A 19973-nucleotide genomic window follows, 5' to 3' on the forward strand; every position below is an offset into this window, starting at 1 on the left:
AAATTTAGTTCTGCTGTCTGTTGCATTTTCTCGATATTCTTTTTACAAATCACCGCAGAATTCAACTCCGTCAATTAACACTTCTAATGTTATTTTGTTAAATAAAAGTTTATTACACCCTCTTTTTTTTTAATTAAATTAGTTCCAAGTAATTATTATTATTATTTTAAAATGTCACAAACAAAAAATTAACTATATTAATAATTAGATTTAAATTTTTAAAATTCAGAAAATAGAGAGACTAAATTTTTAAAAATAAAAGTATAAAAACTAAATTACAAATTTATCATTTGCTATGATATATTTTAACCAAAAAATAATAATAAAAAAGTCATATTTGTCACGAGTCCTTGTAATTTCAAAATTTTTAAATTTAATAGTTAGTTAAATCATTACTTTTTTTCATCCAAATTTACTTGATATCACAATTATATATAGATATGCATAAGAAAAAGGCTTGGAATGACCGATCATAACTATAAACTCCACAATGACAGGCATAAGCTTAAACCGTTTTTAAAGGTTTGGATTAAAACTTTTAAATAGTTTGGTGAGTTAAATAAATTTTTTTAAATAATTTAATAATTATTTTATAATTTTATAAAATTAAATAATCAAAACATAAAGCTACTTATAATTTAATAATCTCATATATATTTTACTATTTTTATTGAAATACGTGTCCTGCACATAGCAATAAAAAATTATATAATAAATAAATCTATTAAAAATTTATATAAAAATCTATTAAAATGTGTTGTGTAAGAAATTCAAATATTATCATATTAAGTTTTTATATATTATATAAAAATACAATAATGTCCTAATAAAAATATAGTTGATTTTGTATATAAAAGGGTATATTAGTAAATTTTTAATTAAATTTGTAACGTAAAGAGACATGATACTTTAGAAATTAAATATAAATATACTAAAATTCTTATAAACCACAAATTGATAATACAAACAATAATATATAATAAATAATAAAATGTATAGTGTAAAATTATTTAATAATAATATATCAACTATGTACTAAATTAAAATTGAAAAAAAATCTTTATCACATGCAATAAATAATAAAAATAAAAAGGCAGCAGCCAAAAAAGCCAAACAAGAGAAAAAGACCAAAAGAAGCCTCTCTTGTGTTCGATTCTCTACATTTGCTTTGTGGTTTTGGTGTTGCTGTTGGTTGTTGTTTCTCTTTTTATCGCACAATCTCATCTGCATAGATTCCTCTTCTTATCGACCCCCCCCCATCCTCCACCCTTACTGTAAGTCCTCTCCTTCCCAAACCCTAATTTTCATTTCCTGCATTTCCCACTTTTTCTATTTAATTTCTGTTTTACGAACCCCCATTCATTTTATCCTATCTGAATTCCCAAGTCTTAACTCATTCGGTGTCTTTCTGTTCTTTTTTGTTGCTTTACTTTCTCGATTTATTATATTGCATGTAAATTATCGATTAGGAATTCGATTGTTTTAGCTTCTTTCTTTATTGGGTGACTCTGGCTTGTTGGTTTGCTAAGAATTCCATCTTTATTTTGATGACCACTGTATTTTTTTCCCTGGAATTTGGGGGGGGGGTTATAGTTAATGTAAGGAATCAGGTTTTAGGGTTCGATTTTGTGATTTATCTAAAATGAAGTGTTCCATTTGGTTGTGGTATAATTGTTATTTATCTAAATGAAGCGTCCATTTAGGTTGCGAATTGTTTAAAAAAAATTCCTTTTTGTAATGATAAATCGAGAAATCACTGGCTGTGCTTGTAGAGTATATCATTAGTACTTTTTTTTCTTTATCTGATTATTTATTTTCTTTGGGGTTTCAGGTAATCATGAGTGACGAGGGAGAAAAGACCTGCCCCCTTTGCGCTGAGGAGATGGATTTGACTGATCAGCAACTCAAGCCTTGCAAATGTGGTTATGAGGTTTCAAGCAAATTCACTTTTTATTCTCTTTTATGAAAATGATGTGAAATGAGATATTAAGCATGACAGAAAGAGGGAAAAAAGAGGAGACTTAATGTGTGCAATAGCCCTTATCATGTCTTGTTTCTTTTCTATCTGTTCTTTGTGGCAGATCTGTGTTTGGTGTTGGCATCACATAATGGATACGGCTGAGAAGGATAACACAGAGGGGAGGTGTCCAGCATGTCGTAGTGTTTACGATAAAGACAAGATTGTTGGCATGGCTGCTAATTGTGAGAGGTTGTCAAGCTCTCCACTTTTTATTCTCATTAAAGATGTTGCACTAGTTAACTGCCATTGTCTCACGTGTAAAGTTTTCCCCCTTAAGCAGGTTGGTTGTTGGAAATAATTCAGAGAGAAAAATGAAGTGGCAAAAGCCAAAGGCTAAATCATCTGAAGGAAGGAAGCAACTGAGCAGTGTGCGAGTTATCCAAAGGAATCTTGTTTACATAGTCGGGTTGCCACTTGGTCTGGCAGATGAAGATGTGCTGTCTCATTCTTTCCTCTTGCGCATGTTCTCAAACTAGTTGTTCTCCTTGTATCATGACCTAAACATGCATCTCTGTGTGCAGCTTCTCCAACAGCTAGAATATTTTGGCCAATATGGGAAAGTTCTTAAAGTGTCCATGTCTCGGACTGCAGCTGGTGTCATTCAGCAATTTTCAAACAATACATGTAGTGTGTAAGTGTAGATATCTCATGGATTTGGTTTTAAATCTGCCTAATATTAAGGCATTCTTCTTTCATGTGTTGGATCTTTAATAGAAGCATATTTTATCATTTGGTTTGGTTTCTTCAGTAAGGAAAATTTATCTTATTATTTTGAAGATTTGTTCTTTGTCTCCTTTGTGGTTCTGTTATTTAGAATTTTCTTTTCCAACTTACATATTTTACACTGGTTTACAGATATATTACTTACTCAAAAGAAGAGGAAGCAATTCGCTGTATCCAGTCTGTACATGGGTTTGTCTTGGAGGGTAGACCATTAAAGTATGAAAATAGTTTATGCAACTTTTAAATTTTGTTAGTGGTTGGATGCTTACTTGTTCTTGATTATCATCTCTAATACTTGGAACATTTAATTTTAGGGCATGCTTTGGTACCACAAAGTATTGTCATGCATGGCTGAGAATATGGTATGTTTAGAAGCAGTTTTCAGTTATTTTGTTTTATAGGTTGAAGATTATTATTTCAACTAGGTTAGAATATACATCACATGTAATTGCGATTTTCTGTTCTTTTCCCTTTTTCTTTTTCTTTTTTTTTTTTTTTTGTTTTGGGGGGGGGTGTTTCAGCCTTGCAACAATCCTGATTGTCTGTATTTGCACGAGATTGGTCCTCAAGAGGATAGTTTCACAAAAGATGAGATTATATCAGCATACACAAGGTATATTCATTTTGGGTTGGCTACTCAGTTATAGCTGCCATCTCTATTTCTTTTTTGTTTTATATTTGTTGAGTTTGATGATGTAGCTTTCTTTGTGAGATAAAGAAAATAAACTTTTGTACGCTTTCTGACTCAAACAAATGCATGTTGTCTCTTGGATGATTAATGCACTTACTTAGTTGTTTAAAGGAATAGGGTTCAACAAATAACTGGTGCAACAAACAATATACAACGGCGTGCTGGGAATACATTACCTCCGCCAGTGGATGATTACTGCCCCAATAGTTCTGCTTCTGCAGCAAAATCTGTTTCTAGAAGTGCTCCAAATGTAAGTTCATGTTTTTTCAACTTCCAAAAAAAAACAGCAAGTAATGCAAGTTAAATTATTGGATGTAAATTTAGGAAATAGTGAAATAGTTATCTGCTTGCAAGCAAACCTTTTTAACACTTATTATCTGTACACCTCCTAATGGTTAGATTCTTAATAGTTTCTTTTCTTCTTCGATCATTGCAAGAAGAATTTCTCAAACAATATGGTTTGTGGGTTGAGGTGAAGATGGATTGTGTGCCATTTATGCATGGCTTTGTCTCCTGAATTTGACTTTGAGAGTTATTTTGTATACGTACAGAATACAACGGTGAGCATTTCTAGATGTTCTTCCCCAAATGGAAGCTCTGGTAGATCCATTGCTCTTCCTGCTGGAGCATCATGGTATGTCATTTAATTTGTTTACTTACACTTTGTCATGTTAGTGCTGGTGCTAAAAATTCCAAATTGTTCTGCCAGGGGAATGCGGGCTTTAAACCAGCCACAATCGACCATTTTAGCTTGTTCCAATGGACCTTCTAAGCTGAAATCTGATATAGATAGCAACACAATACCATTTTCATCTGCAGGAACAAACACAAATCAGTCTTGTACATTACATGTTGATGCTAGAAAGAAGTCATCTGATGAGATTCATTCTATGAGTATGAAGGGTAAACCTGATTTGTTAAAACCTTTACAACAGACTGCTGGTTTCGCAGTAGAGAAACCTCCATCACCTGATATGGTTTCTGCTTCTAAATCATTGAGCAGCCAGTTATCTTGCCCACCAGCATCCAGTTATAATGACCAGGTTGCTAATGTACCATCAACTGCTACTAACTCCGTCTTTGATCATGAGCAATCATTAATTTCACCTGTTGGGGAAGTAGGGAGTACTTCCACTGCTGATGGGAAGATACAGAGCTTGTGCTCTGATATGTCAACATTGACCTTAGACAAGAATCTATTGAATGGACATTCTGATTTAGTTAGACCTAGCAGTTCAGCTTCTGGTAATGGATCAAGCAACTCACCTAGTAGTCAGGGGTTACAACAATGTTGTACTGAGCTCTATTCAGAACATTTAAGTTTACCAGTTGCTGGTAGATCTATGACATCTCACAATGGGGTGTGTATTTCACAAGAGCAGTCTGATTGGAGAACTCAAACTCAAGTAGTGGAAAATACAAGCTCCGAAGTAGAGGAAGATGTATTATCTTTTGATAATCAAAGAATCAAGGATCCAGAAGTAATTAGCCATTCAAGTTATTTGCCAAATTCAACAGTTTCGCTCCATTTATCAAATCATTCCAGGGCCCATTCCTTGCAACATAGTGAGACTTTTGGTGCTGTTAATATGAATGCTGATACTCCCCTTGTAGATAATAAAGTTCGTGACAATTTACATCCTCATGGATCTCGTATTTCTTCTTTGTCAAATGAATACCCTGAGAAGTACATATGCGGTGGTATCAGTTCTGATATTACCTCTGGAGGTTTCCTTCCGCTTTTAAATGAAAAGCAAGGGAAGCAGATGGGGAAATTACTCGGTAATGCTGAGTGCAATACTGGCAAAGATACAGGAGAGAACAGCATAATTTCAAACATATTGTCACTAGATTTTGATACATGGGATGAATCCTTAACTTCACCACAGAACTTGGCTAAATTGCTTGGGGACACTGACAAGGAGTCCAATTCTCTCAAATTATCCAGTTCGTGGAAAGCACTGAATAACAATCAGTCCAGATTCTTATTTGCAAGACAGGAGGATTCCAAATACAATTCATTTGATGCTGACTCCTCATTTGGTGTTTTGGGCAAATGCTACGGAACCATCCTTCTAGCCAAGATTTTGCAGAAAGCAGGGATCTCTATCCAAATAAGTTTGGGATTTCAAATGGTTTTTCTTCCCGTAACTTTAAGGATTCTGACAAATTTACCAGCAGTCCTTCAGTTTTCTCTTCTAATAAGCTTTCTGGTGAGTGTCTGGGAATTTCCTTGCTCCTACTATGTCCAACTATGCTATGAACTTGAATGAGCTTTGTTGTTGCAGTCTGAATGTTGAGTTGAGTGGTATATGTTGCTTATAGATTGTAGGCATTCTCATAATTTGATCTTTAACATTATTAGCATGGATAAAATAGCTATTATAATTAGATTTTTTATTTTGTATGCACTGCGCCATCATGGCCTAACCTATTTTTTTCCTTCTGACTTCTGATTATATGAAGCGAGTTGTTTTGTATATGAAATCATTCTGTCTACAAGGGGCACTGTTTCATGTCTCATATAATTTTCATTTTTAGATTTCTCTCTGAGTCTGGTTTAGATTTAGTTCTTACTTATGCTTTATTTGATGTCATGTAGTAGTTTCAAGAACTCAAATTTCAGCCCCACCTGGATTTTCTGTTCCTAGCAAGGCACCACCTCCTGGTTTTTCTTATCATGAGAGAGTAGACCCTGTCTTTGACACTGTATCTGGTGAGATCCCTTTTTTACTTATTGGTTCACATTGGCTGTTCCTAGACTACATATTGACTTCGTCTGCCTTTTTTTGTCAAAGAAAATCATTTGATGGACTCTTCATCCCTGTTAAGAAATTCATATCAGGCTCGGACAAGTGTTGGCATTGGTGGCCCTGGAGACATAGAATTTATTGATCCAGCAATTTTGGCAGTTGGTAAGGGTAGACATCAAGGAGACCTCAGTAATGCAGGCTTAGACATGAGACCAAATTTTCAACCACAGTTAAGTCCCCTTGATGATGAGGCCAGGCTTCAACTATTGATGCAGAGGTCTCTTTCTCGTCATCAAAACCTAAGATATGATATTGGAGATAACTTTTCTTCTCTTAATGACTCATATGGAATTACTTCAAGGCTTATGGATCAATCACAAGTGAACAACATGTCCCCATTTGCACAGTTGTCTCTCCAACAGTCAAGAAATTCACACATGTCAAATGGTCATTGGGATGGATGGAATGATGTTCAAGGTGGAAGCAATCTTGGTGTGGCGGAGCTCCTTAGAAACGAGAGACTGGGATTTAACAAGTTCTATTCCAGTTATGAAGATTCAAAGTACAGGATGCCCAGTTCAGGTGATCTGTATAACAGGACATTCGGAATGTGATTGTTGTTGGAATCATGTTGTTACTCAAATTGCAGTCCTATGGTACTGCAAAGAAGTAGAATGGTTTTATGCGATTTTTGATAGCATGCTGGGGATGTAATGTTGATTTGTAGCCGATCTTGTTGGGCAGCCTTATGAAGGATCATTTGTCCATGATTTGGGCCAAAAAGCTAGCAGGTAAATGAGGAATCTCCCCCCCCCCCGGCCCCCCGGGCATAACTGGTATGCACTTGTATCCCTTCCAAAGGTTATATATCCATCTTGGTGTTAATTGATAGTTGTTCTTTTGGAATATTGCAGGTGAAGTGAGAGCTTCTGCAAAATTTTGATATAAGGATAATAGTAATAATAATATGAATTGATTGTATTGCAGAGTGGTGTATATCATTACTTAACTGCCAGGTTGAACCTCCCCTGATGCTGAATGCTTTGATAGGAATTACTACCCTCTCAAGTAAAAATTGACATTGCTTATTCGGTTACAACTCAATAGATAAGATATTTATTTAATTTATTAATAGGTTTCTTTGAAATATTTCATGCTTGTATATGGATAATGATCCTTCACGTCACAGATTCCCTACTTCCATTTTAAGAATGCACATTGAGATTAATCTATGATAGAGGTGTAATCGAGTCTACTAGCTTTTCAAAGACTCGAATTTTGAGCTTAATTTCTATTCTAAATTTAAATCAAGCTAATGGAGGTTTTTTTATTTAATAGAAAATGAAGTAGATTTCACATTTATTCTTTGAGATGAGAGTTTTAAATTGAAGCATAAAAAGGTGGGCCAAATTGTATGGAAATGAGTGAAAGAAAAAAGGTTAATGAAGTTTGCAAAGTGTTTAGCATTAGAATGTCATATTGGCGGCAGTATATATATATGGAAAGGGAACTAAAGTTACGGCGTATTGGGGCTTGCTTTTTTATGTTAGAGAGGAAGCATAATGCTTGATTAGTATGTTTAAGCAAATCCCAGATTGCGTGGGTTTAGCTGCCATTCTTTTTCTTGGAATTGTACGTATGTATATTTAAAACGGTAAGTACAAGTCGAACATAAGAATGGCAAAACATTCTCTCTATTATTGATTCCCTCCACCATAAGAAGAAGCAACCTGGTTGTTGTTGAAAAGACCTTTTTGGTCTCCTTAAAAAGACATTATTACATCCCATCAATCTTATCTCATCGTCCCCTTGTATCATTTCATCATTCATAAAACAAAAAGTAGAAGAAACGTGATTCTTCACAATAAAAATCTACTCCCGCTTTTGATGACGCTTGCTTGATCATTAAAATTTAGAGTATAATCATCACACAATGTCACATTTCAATACCACACGCAACAAATCCACTTTACATTCTTAGTTTGTCTACAATACAAAATAATACTCTATTTTCTTCTTTATTTATCAATCGATTTATTTTATTATTAATATTTTAATAGTCTAATTATTATTTATCATGTTCTATTCACAGTTTTGAATTTTTTTTTTAAAATGTGATAGGAATTTTGGATTCAATTGGAACTTTACATGTATAATATGAAATTATTTTTTGAGATTTCAATTGAAATTTAGTCTATTAATTTTAAGAGAAAAACCCTAAAAAATAAATACATAATTTGATAAAATTATTCCACCCAAATGCCCTTCACTTTTAAGATTTTAGTCATGCTTGTCTTCGAATTTAAGGTTTCCTTTTCTTCAAAATTCAATTATTATTAAATCTTTATTTTCCACTAAGAAATCCGTTAGATCATAATAAAAATATCATTCCACAATTACTTTTAGCATTCAACAAATAATATTTATGTATCTTACAAAATCTGTAAGATGAGTGGCATAGTGATGATAGCTATGGGCGTATTGTGATTGATTTGACAATACAAAGTAAAAGAAAACAAAGGAAATTATTATGGTAAGATGAGAAGTGTACCATCCATCCTCAAATTTCCTTAAAAAGGACAAAAGACAATTAAAATAATGTGGTGTTGTACAGTTTGATGTAATATATTATTATAATTTTGATCAATTTATGTTAACGTGGCACTTATTTAACCAATCAAAATGGATGCCCCCACAAAATAGATGACAATGCCTGGCCACACTAATCATTTTGCCTTTGCCAAACAAAATATCTTCCCACTGCTTCTTCTCCAATATTCTACTAAACTTCGTATATATATAAAATCACAGTTTAAAGCAAATCACCCACACAGTAATCAATAAAAACCAGTGCATACCTTATTAGTTGTAAACAAATCATCATGTATTGAATACCTTAACAACATTTCGTGGTGAAGGTTGCAAAATGAGGCTATGGTGGTGGCTCCTCCATGTGAATATAGATTTGAGGAGTGGCAGTGGTGGCAGTGGGGGTGGCAAAGTGGAAACTGGGAGTCGTTAGATTGGAGGGAAGAATGGCAGCAGAGGGAGGGGTAGCCAAGAACGAGAATCCTGATGATGCTGCAGCGGGCAACAGTGGTGGCATTGGCCTACCACCATGCATTTGCCATGCCCAATCTCTTTCCTGCCCAAACAATTCCAAATTGTGTTACCTTATATCCATCAAACACTTTACAACACTAATCATGGTAAAAGTACCATAAGTCAAATTACATTTTGCCCCTACTTAAAAAATGAGTAAATTTGTTTATATATGTTAAATCAAAGAGTAAACTAATCTTATTAAAAACTCCATCCATTTTTACTGTTAAAAACGCTGGCATACACGTGACACACGTGTTATTGTCTGTAATTCCATCAAGCATGCCAATTATTAATAGCACAAATAAATGAAACTTTGAACAGAAAACTCTAATTTGTTCTTTGATCTAATGTATAATGATTAATTTACCCATTTTTTTTAGTAGAAGAGACAAAATGCAATCTAACTCCTATTACAGTGGCCTCTATGGTACTTTTACCCACTAATCATTTATTTTAACATCTAGCTCATCAAGATCTTGAGATTAATATTAACTTATAGGCCCTCAAAATTATAACATACTGACCAGGAAGTAGTACAAGTTGTTATTGTTTACCTCACTAGGAAAGAACCTAGGATATACATTTCTCCACAAAATAGGTTGATCTGAATTCTCGGTTAGCCTTTCGAAAGCCGGACTGACTATTGCACCAGCAGGGTTCTCCGCCTACACAAGCCAATCATATACACCATCGAGCTAAAAGAGGGTCAATAAACAAGCCATAAATGCGTATTTCTTAAAGCCAGCTAAAGATTAACAGCAAAACACCATCCCATCCTAATCCTCTAATTGTAATCAAACATATTAGAAAAGTCGGGTTCATAAGTTACCCCCGAACTCTTCCCCTCGTGCACGTCGTGAGGGCCAGAATGGAAATGGTGATGCTGCTGCTCATTTTCCTTTGGATCATTGCCAACAGGCGGACATATTCCCAAGTTTAGATCAAGATTGTGACTATTGCCTGAAACACAAATTACAAGAGAAGTATCACACAAGCAACCTTGATTTGAAGATTATTTACAACATTAATACTACCAATAGCATATAATACCTTCATTAGTACTGGTATCAAAGATGATCTCCCCTTCGTATGTACTCGGCTCGAAGTTGGTAACTGCCTCCCGTCCGTTACATTTGATAGCTGCCTTGTCATAGGCCCTTGCAGCGTCTACTTCGTTGTCAAATAGCCCGAGATATATGTACCTACAAGACGAAACGACATCCCCAATAAGCATCATAGATTTGTTTTTTACATTCAAGAAAAACTGATTCTCAGTTCGACACCAAGAGAACTCAAAACAATAAGTTGAATACAAAGTTGGAATTTCCATGAACAAGTATGCTTACTTTTTGCCAAGGAATTGCCCCATCCGTGCTTCCCATCGGCCACATTTGTGCAGCGTGACTCCTCGGTATTTCGAGCTTCCCCTCGAAAAACCAGTACTTTGTCGACGAAGTATGTGTACAAATTCTTCTTTACACAGATTCTTCATCTACAGCCATCAAAGGAAAACAGAGTAAGGCCCTGAACTAACAATCACTACAATCCGTATTCTATATAATGCTATTCAAATTTCCAACCTGTTTCATATCTTCCTCATAATCACTGACACTGAAATTGATATCAGCATCAACCCCTCGAAATTTAATAGCTGCTCGATCATAGGCCCTGAATTTATTTAACATACCATTTCAGAACAAAAAAGAAAACCCCAAGGCTACTCTAAATTCTAATCAAATTTAAGAAACCATTTCCCCCTGATTTACCTAGCAGCGGCATGAGCAGTATCAAATCCACCTGGAAAAAAAAGATGAATAAAATCCAAAAATGGAAAGCAAAAAAAAAAAAACTCATCTCCTTATTAAAAAAGTAGTCAAGAAAATTACAAACAAAGTTAACCAATCACATGTATACATACCCAAATATACTTGTTTCCCGCAGTCCCTGAAATCATAGCAGATAACAATTAATATAATTGAACCTTAGATTTCAACGAATTAACGAACGAATCCAAAATTCAAAAAGGAAAATTAACCAATCAGAAATTTCCCTTAAATTAGATGAAAAATTACCATATATGGGATTCCCATCTTCCAGTTCTTCTATAGAAAGTAACTCCTCGATACTGGGAGCTTCTAGAACGGGGTCCTCTACGGCTTTTCTTCGCCGTCTGTGACGGTTGTTGACGTATTACCAGCGACTCATCAGCTTCTTTTCTCTCGAACGAATGATCGATCCATTTGTTGTTATTCCCCGAGCTCTGCCCTTCAGAAATTCCGACTCTCGTCGCCGGAAACAACTCCCTAGTAACCACCACGTCTGCGTCGTCGTTTTGGAAGTCATTTCCACCACTTCCGACTTTAAGTATGTCGAAGCATAGAGTGAACGCATCTCCGTTGGCGCGCGTGGAGCACGACTCATCATCGTCGTTGACGATCGACGAATTCGAGGTTCCGGATTCGTCCATTTGGTTTCCACAATCTCCATTACGCTCGGTGCTAAAAGGAGCCGCCGAGTTTGAGTCCTGAGCCGACTCAGTCGACCCGACATTGAGGTTAAGATCTAGCATTTCGTCTTAAGTTTGTTGCCGAACTTAGCTTTGACCCCCTTTAAAATTGAAGTAAAAAATCACCAACTTTTCGGCTCAAAAAACAAAATCATATTTTTTTTCCTATAAAGTTATCAAATCCAACGGGGAGAGATGGATACTGTCAGAACACTGAACCAAAGCTAAGAATTACAAAAATAAAAATAAAAAAACTTTGGAGATTCTCTCTTTCCGGGAGACCGAGAATGAAAACAGCGTCGTTGTAAAGCAAAGGAATTTAAAAAATGATGCTACCATTGATCAATTACTCGGCGATCAATTCGAATAAACGGAAAAAGATAATCGCCGGCTAGCTGATTCCATGAACAAAGGAGAGAGAGAGAGAGAGAGAGAGAGAAAGAGCGAGAAGAGACGGGCGTATGAGAGCAGAGAACATTACAGAATACGGACCTAAACTTTTAAAGTGGAATATATAAACATTTTCTCTCTCTTCGGACACCGGTTTCGCCGGTTACCCGTTCTTTGTTTTTGTCAGTCATTCCACCTAGATATTATGGCAAACTGGCGGGGCGGAGTGGTTTTTTACCCGCCCCGACCTAATATATTTCCAACATTAATCTAATTAAATATTAATTTATTTGTCTTAAAAATTAAAGTTATAATCAAACCTTGACTACATATTTCACATGTTTTATTTTTAAAATATTTATTAAATAAAATGAAATAAAAATATTTTTTTTGTTTTCTAAATATACTATTAATTATATAATTATATTTGAGCTAATATTGATATAAATTTTATTACAGTATATTTTAAACTAATTTTATATGTAATGATATAATGATAATCATAGTAGGTCAAAATTTAATTATAAATTTTTAAAAGCTCAACATATAATTTATCATTTTTAATGATTAAAATATATAGGTAAAATATAAATTTACCGTATATTAATTTATAATCTCATTATTTATGAGGGGATTGAATTAGTAATTTACCATTTTGCGGTCAAGGCCCTTGCCTAGCCCTTAAATTTGTCTTGCGAAGGGTTTTACCTAAACCCGACACAACTTAACAAAATTAATTGAATAATTAAACTTACCTCTTCCCAAAACCTAGTTTTAAAAAAAAGAAAAGAAAAGAAACTGACCTTATTCAATCGATTCGATTAGAATTCATCAAATCTTTTTTTCTTTGTCATCTTTAATTGAAATTATTTTAATCGTAAAGTTGAACTTGTTAAATTTAAAAATAAATTTAAAATATCTAGAAATTATTTAAATTATAAATTTTAAAAATAATAAAAAAACACTTAATTTGTTCAGCTTGTCATATATAATTTATAAATAGTTATCATTTGGGATTGCCTTGGACTATGGAAATATAAATTAGCATGTCATATTTTTGTACTTAAAATTAAACAAATAAAATTAAATTTATTCTTAAAACTAAAAATTAAAAAAACACTATTATAACATTAAATTTAAGAACGTTACCCAATCAAGTTTCAAATTAGTAAAAATGAAAATTGTCATAGTTTTTCATTCATGTTGCCTTGGCATTTAAACATTTAATAAACTTTGGGGCATGTGTCAAACACATGTAATGAATTGAGTCTCTGACAGTCGATAATTTTGACCGTGGAAAGCACTTTTGAGCATTGGAAATCTAGGAAGTTGGAAATTCTTTTCTTCATAACATATGGGGACAACATTATCTTATCTAAACCTATGGGTAATATTTTTTTAAATAGTTACTTATATAAGAGAATGTGGGTTAAAGTGTGCTGAAATTTTTTATTCTCTTATTTATGGATTAGAGAGAGGTTATTAGTTCAAGACATTGTGGTAAAAAAAATAAATATAATCTGAACTTATAATAAAATTATTCAAAAAAGAACCCATTTGTCATGTTGATAAATAAATAAAAAGATATACTTGCCAATCATTTATTTATAATGACACTATCTTTACTCATTCAATAATCAATACAATAAACTGGGTGGTAAAAGTATTATGGAAGTCTTTATATTAAGAGTTTTATTGTATTTTTTTTTCACTTAATAAATAAGTAAAATTAATTTTTGTACTTGCCTTTTCTATTAAAAAAATTATCAATTTCTACTATTAAAAACTAGTATAGCTGACAGAATAACTAGACATGCTGATATACATGGATAAGTTTTTCATAGTAGAAATTAACGAAATTTTTAACAGAATGATTGATGTGCTATTTGATCTAATGTGAATGGACTAACTTATTTATTTTTTCAATAGAATGGATAGAATGCAAACTAACTCTTATCACAAAGGCATCTATAATACTTCTAATGGTTAATTATCGTATTACATAACATAATAAAATAAACATCGATAAAACTCAAAAAGAATATGAATATGTTATTAGTTATATAACATAAATGATTGATTCGTTGAAGTTTTAAACATGAATTTAATAGGTATATGCTAATTATATAAACTTTGATCTTGTGTAATTTTATACATGAAATTTTGATTTAATTTTCACAAATTACAACAACATTATCGAATTAGTACTATTTTATATTGATATATTGTATACACAAATAATTGCACTAATGTAACGTGAAAATCAATATATGTATTTGTTTTCTTAAATGTGTATACATACGAAGCACAATTCAAGTTTCATATATCTAATTACACTAAATCAAAATTTATAAATCAATTTACACATTAAACTAAAATTTATGCATAAAATTAATATTTATCACTTTAATTTATTAGTTGCATATCGTCTACTACGGTGGCCAAAGAGAAAATTTCAATCAAATAATTATAACAGGCAATCTAAAAACATAATTTTGACTTTAATGGTAATTTTTTTTGCTAAACACTTATTTTCTTCGTCCTTGCACTGATATTATATAAAACAAAACGTGCTTATATAAAATTTCCTCAAAAATTATATGAAGTTTTTGTTGCGGCTTTGTTGTATTCATATTAGATAATTGATGTCGGCATTTCCTTGCTGGATTCATCACATCCGACATGACATCTCTTAAATGTTTCATTCACGTGACCTTATTATCCCGGCTTTCTTGTCCACATAATATTCGTACCAAACATATGCATGATTATTACCTTTTTCTAAAACATAAATATTAATACATTTTTTCGATTTATATTCACTTATATGAATTTAATTATCTTATAATACATCATTTAGCATAATGTATAAAATACAATGGTTAATTATAGGTCTTTCAGTAGAGTTAAGGATGTTACCCGTTAAGGGATGAAATGAGACATTTATTTTTAGGGGTTGAAATTAAATTGTAATTTTTATAATAATAAAAATATAATTTTATTATTTTAATAATTAATATTTTTATAATTTTTAAAAAGATTAAATTAAATTTTTATATTTTTAAAGGGTCAATGTATAATTCTATATTTATTAATATAAAAATTTAAGAATTTAATAGAGAAAACAATTTTAAAAGAAATACTTTTTTAGGGCCTGATTTAGTTTAATTTTTAATTTAATCAAGGTTCAATATGATACATCAATCCAATTTAAATTCAATTATTTTAAAAAATAAATAGTTAAAATTTTGATATTTTTATCTCAATAAACAAATTTTTAATCATTTTTATTTTTTTACAATTTCTCAATCTAAATTTAACTCAATAAACAATTTTTTATACAATTTCTTAATCATTTTATTTTTTATAAATGATTTTAAAGATATAAGAAAATTAAAAGCAAAAGCAAAAGCAAAAGCAAAACTATAATTAATTAATTTTTAAATAATTTAATTAAAGTTAAATTGAATGAGAGAAGATGTTACGAGAGAATTTATAATAAATATATTTATCTCTTTAAGAATTGATGAAATGGTATTATTCTTTTATTGATTTTTGTTAAAAAGGTCTTGAAAAATAATTTCGGTAATTGGAAAATATCTCAAAAAAACATATTTAAAGAATTTATATTAGTATAAATTATGGGTGTTAGAAATTTAAACTATATTGATTTTAAGATATCGTATTTTACTAACTTTTTTCGTATGTGGTCGTGAGTCGTGCATAATAATTGAACTTTGAAATTAATTTATTTCCTTGGCATTCTAGAAGAATACATACTCTTTAAATATCTTACCTACTAAATAAATATTAAACAAAATAAAATATCACATTAGCAAACTCAAATAAATTCATTTATTTAAAAAATATAATAATTTATTTGATTTTTTAATTTTATAAAAAAATATTTTATTTTTCCATTTAATTTTTAATTTCTTTTAAATCTTAAATTTACATTGTTTGTTAAATCATCTCCAAAATAGATGAAAAAAGTTAAACGTTTAGTAATTTTATTAACGTGACATATACGTGAATACTACATTAGTAATTAATCAATTTTTTAAAAATTTTAAAAATTCAAAAAAAATATTACAAGCATAAAAATATTTTTTAATTTTTAAAAAAATTAATTGTTAACGTGGCATATATGTTGACTGTTATATCAACAAAATTAACAAACGTTAATTTTTTTATTTATTTTAGATGATTTTATAAATAATACAAGTTAAAGGACTAAAAAACAAAAAAATAAATAGAAAATTAAGATGATATTTTTTATAAAATTAGAAGGACAAATAAATTATTATATATTTTTAAATGCAAAATATATTCGTTTTTATATAAAAAGAGATTAATATCTTAAAAAATTTATGAATTATAAAATTAGCTTTTAAAAAGAAAGGAATTTTTTCCATTTCTTATTGATTAATCCATTTTCATTAATTGCCGTTAAGCCGGTGGAATGTTATCCAATCTTGTTAATCTAAACGACGCAGTTTCTTCTTAGACAGTCACTCACTGACACTGTTAATACCTTCCCAATAAGGTAATCATCTTAACCTGAAAACCTGTTGGTAATTTTATTTTCCAATTTTAGAAATTTAAAGCTTCAAATTCCTGCCCAAAACAACTACCATCACCGGCTATAGCCCGTTGCCAAAAATATCCCAAATCTATTCCCCTTATCCATCTTCCAACCAATTCACACATGCCACGTGTTAATGATAATGGTTTAGCCACCACAGTCCAATTTGGTTAATCTGCCGAATGCAATTGATTGTTTATCTCAGCAACGGTCCACGTTCGTTTGAAGAAATTAAAAAAAATCACAATCCTGGGAAAAATCAAGAGAGGTGACAAAGCGCACTCTCTTAGACGACGCGTTTGATAGACGCAGCCAATTGTACGGGACTTAGACTGCCTTTTAAGGAAACCTCTCTTGGTTAACTTTTGTCCGTTATTCCAGGGTTCCAACACGCGCCACTTTCACGTTTAACTTCCCGCACTTTATTTTTTTTCTTTGGTGAAAACCTATAAAAGGCCCATCTACTATGTGTTTTTGGTTGATTTAGTCCTTTACTATAATTGGTCTTTTCTTACCCTCTACTTTTTCCAAAAATAGTAATATTTTCTGTCCTGATTTAGTTTCATCACAAAATTTGACGTTATTTTTTTAAAAGTAAAACCATATAATTTAGGAAAAAAATAATAAACATTTATTGTAGATAGTAAAAAATAAGTTCCATCAACACAATAAAGGCTTTAGCCTTAACATTAATAGAACATCATGACACGTTGACAATTTGTTTTGTCACAATTCAAGTACGACATATCTGAAGTAATTGCAAATACTTAATATGATAAGAAAATCAACCTCGAATGGTCCAAAATGGGGAGCAAAAATTGACAAAAGAGTCGAGCATTCACCAAACTAAAGAAGATGACAACAAAACCATCCCTAAAATCACTTATAAACCTAAGATTACATGCATAAACAATACTAAAAAACATGCTACAAGAGTTGACAAAAACTTATAAAACTGAAAACTTATTAAATAATGAAAAAATAAACAATAAAATATAAAACTTAAGACAACACGGGTTCAAATCAACTTGTGAAATCATTTATTATTTTGAAATACTCTCGAAGCAGAAATAGATTAACAAGCTGACAATGAGTCAACCACTTTCCAAGAAAAACTACTGGTAGCTAGTGGAAATTATGAATACAACAAAGATACTCATAAATAGATCTGTAAATTGAAAAGATAAAAGACATGTGTAGTAAATGAGAAGAATAAATAAAGAAATGGTTGGTGGAAGGGAGAAAAAGCCGGGTGATAACTAGCCCGAAAGTTGGCACCATCGTAGCGTAAAACAAAAGATCAGCAAACGGCATGAAGAAAAAAGAGAAAAAATTTTAGGATTAATTGAGATTAACATTGTTTATTTTTAAAACATGTAGTAACAGTTAGATAAATATTGTACACGTCACCATATATTTAAAAAAAACAAGTCAACATAAATTATTTAATGAAAATAAGTCCCCGTCATCATAATTAAGCACTAAATCAGAAAAAAACACATTACAATAACCTTGTATAAATTTCTTTCCCTTGTACCAAAAAATCACAAATCTTTAAATTTAAAACATAAAAAGATGTGTTTTACTAGAACGCTCTCCCAAAAAATTGAAAACGTTGAACTTGTTTTGGAAGTCACCAAATAATCTTTGGTAGTTTAATATTAAAATTTCAGGCGACCAACCTTTTTAGTGATATTTAAAAAATTGGCAGCACAGTTCACAACTACAACTATATATTATTTCTCTAAATACAAATATTATTTAAAAAAATCCAATTTTTTAACGGGAATAGAAATGCTCATGAGTCGGGTTGGGTCTAAGTATAGTATTAACATATTTTATATTTGCTCAAGTCTGATCTCACCTAAACCGAAATATGGGCTTAAAATTTTACTCAAATTCACTTATATTTGTAAAAGACTAATTCAAGCCCATTTTAAATCCACCCATATTATTTTAAAAAAAATATTTATTTTACTTTAATATTTAATAATTTAATAATTTTTTATTTAGTGAAAATATTTATATAATCATCTTACATCGATTAGTATTATTATATTTAGTATAAGTTAATTTTTTTAATATATTCTAAATTATATAATATAAAATATTATAAACTTAAAATAGGTCAAGTAGAGCTTAGGCCTTAGGCTTCGTTTAGATGGGCGATTGACTGTGGTGCGGTGCGTTTAACTTACTTTTTATCTCACGCTACAGTATCGCTACAGTATCTAATCTCACCGCCACCGCTGTTTTTACACTAACCGCAGCTGAACGCACCGCCCATCCAAACCCACCCTTAAATGTTGAAGCTTGAGCCCTATCCATAAATATGTCTAATTTTTTACCTAAATTTATTTTTCAAGTATAATATTTTTACTTAAATTCTCTCAAATTTTGAATTAACCTTTAAATTTGAATAAATAACTCATATTGAGGGAGGTGTGAATACAAAACTTGAACCAAAATAGTTGGCTTTTGTTATTTTTGTATATTTTATTGTATTTTAATTAGTTTTTTATAATAGCCTTGTGATAAAATTGGGTATTAAGCAAGAAAACAAAAGGAAAATGGGGCCACAAATACTATCGTGTCATTGCAAATATTAGAAATATATATAAATTTATTAAAGTACAATTAGTGATGAATATTTTGTCGGCAAAGTGTACGAGGTTTTTTACGCACGGCTACGTGGACGCTTGATATCCATTCATGGAAAGTCTACTCTTCATTATAATACTCTGTCGTTTAGTCAAACTTCCCATTTTCATTTATTTTTTGATTGAAAATTGTTATTATTTTAGCAATTATTTTCTTTCTTTGAAATGATGAGATGTCCCTAGTTGTGCTGGTGCCACTCCTTTTCCATGCGAACTTACGAAAATGTCCCTGGCTTTTTATGTTTATTTATCATGTTTGCCATGATGTGAAGGCTAATAAGGTGTGGTCAGTTTCAGATTAATCAAATGAATGGAAAAGGACACCTGGCCTTTCCTATGCGAATATTTTATTTATCCTTTTTCGAATTATGGAAAGATTTATTTAGCCAAAAAAGAAAGGAATTAAGGAAATATATAAATATTGCGGTATTTTCAGTTAATTATTTGGTATCATAAACTTAATGGGTCAAAAGTGACCCAAAATGAAAAAGGCCGTAATGGCCCAGCCTTTGCGAGTAAAAATAAGTCTCCTTGTTCTTC

At 31.4% G+C, this 19973-nt stretch overlaps 1 protein-coding gene and 1 non-coding gene across 4 annotated transcripts; one reads left to right on the plus strand and one right to left on the minus strand.

Moving 5' to 3' along the window:
* The first annotated feature begins 1087 nt into the window (after nucleotides 1–1087).
* LOC107938422 (uncharacterized) lies at nucleotides 1088–7475 on the plus strand. The gene is made up of 14 exons (XR_005900004.1): nucleotides 1088–1274; nucleotides 1832–1930; nucleotides 2082–2209; nucleotides 2301–2454; nucleotides 2542–2651; nucleotides 2876–2959; nucleotides 3058–3109; nucleotides 3265–3356; nucleotides 3552–3684; nucleotides 3986–4068; nucleotides 4144–5647; nucleotides 6037–6150; nucleotides 6233–7023; nucleotides 7102–7475. It is a non-coding gene; the product is annotated as an uncharacterized protein (transcript).
* Nucleotides 7476–8726: 1251 nt separating this feature from the next.
* On the minus strand, nucleotides 8727–12286 carry LOC107938424 (ethylene-responsive transcription factor RAP2-7). 3 transcript variants are annotated; one of them, XM_016871573.2, is made up of 9 exons: nucleotides 11365–12286; nucleotides 11211–11236; nucleotides 11059–11089; nucleotides 10873–10960; nucleotides 10639–10784; nucleotides 10343–10494; nucleotides 10122–10252; nucleotides 9847–9957; nucleotides 8727–9332 (listed from the first exon to the last, which is right to left on the minus strand). In XM_016871573.2, the coding sequence occupies exons 1-9, from the start codon at nucleotides 11859–11861 to the stop codon at nucleotides 9120–9122; spliced, it is 1395 nt and encodes a 464-aa protein (XP_016727062.1). In that variant the 5' UTR covers nucleotides 11862–12286; the 3' UTR covers nucleotides 8727–9119. The 3 variants fall into 3 exon arrangements, with proteins under 3 accessions (XP_016727062.1, XP_016727063.1, XP_040931406.1); XM_016871574.2 differs by lacking the exon at nucleotides 8727–9332 and having other exon boundaries at nucleotides 9939–9987; nucleotides 11365–12280; XM_041075472.1 differs by lacking the exons at nucleotides 8727–9332; nucleotides 9847–9957; nucleotides 10122–10252; nucleotides 10343–10494 and having other exon boundaries at nucleotides 10635–10784; nucleotides 11365–12280.
* Between the last annotated feature and the right edge of the window lie 7687 nt (nucleotides 12287–19973).

Source organism: Gossypium hirsutum, chromosome A08 (assembly GCF_007990345.1).
Source record: "Gossypium hirsutum isolate 1008001.06 chromosome A08, Gossypium_hirsutum_v2.1, whole genome shotgun sequence".
Lineage (NCBI taxonomy): Eukaryota > Viridiplantae > Streptophyta > Magnoliopsida > Malvales > Malvaceae > Gossypium > Gossypium hirsutum.

What these genes read in the sequence shown, in the direction of transcription:
- LOC107938424 (XM_016871573.2), bottom strand. Translation starts at nt 11,861, where the DNA reads ATGCTAGATCTTAACCTCAATGTCGGGTCGACTGAGTCGGCTCAGGAC. An exon ending in GGGCAATTCCTTGGCAAAAA is followed by an intron (nt 10,495 to 10,638) that starts GTAAGCATACTT and finishes TTCGTCTTGTAG; the next exon opens with GTACATATATCTCGGGCTAT. An exon ending in TGATACCAGTACTAATGAAG is followed by an intron (nt 10,253 to 10,342) that starts GTATTATATGCT and finishes TTTGTGTTTCAG; the next exon opens with GCAATAGTCACAATCTTGAT.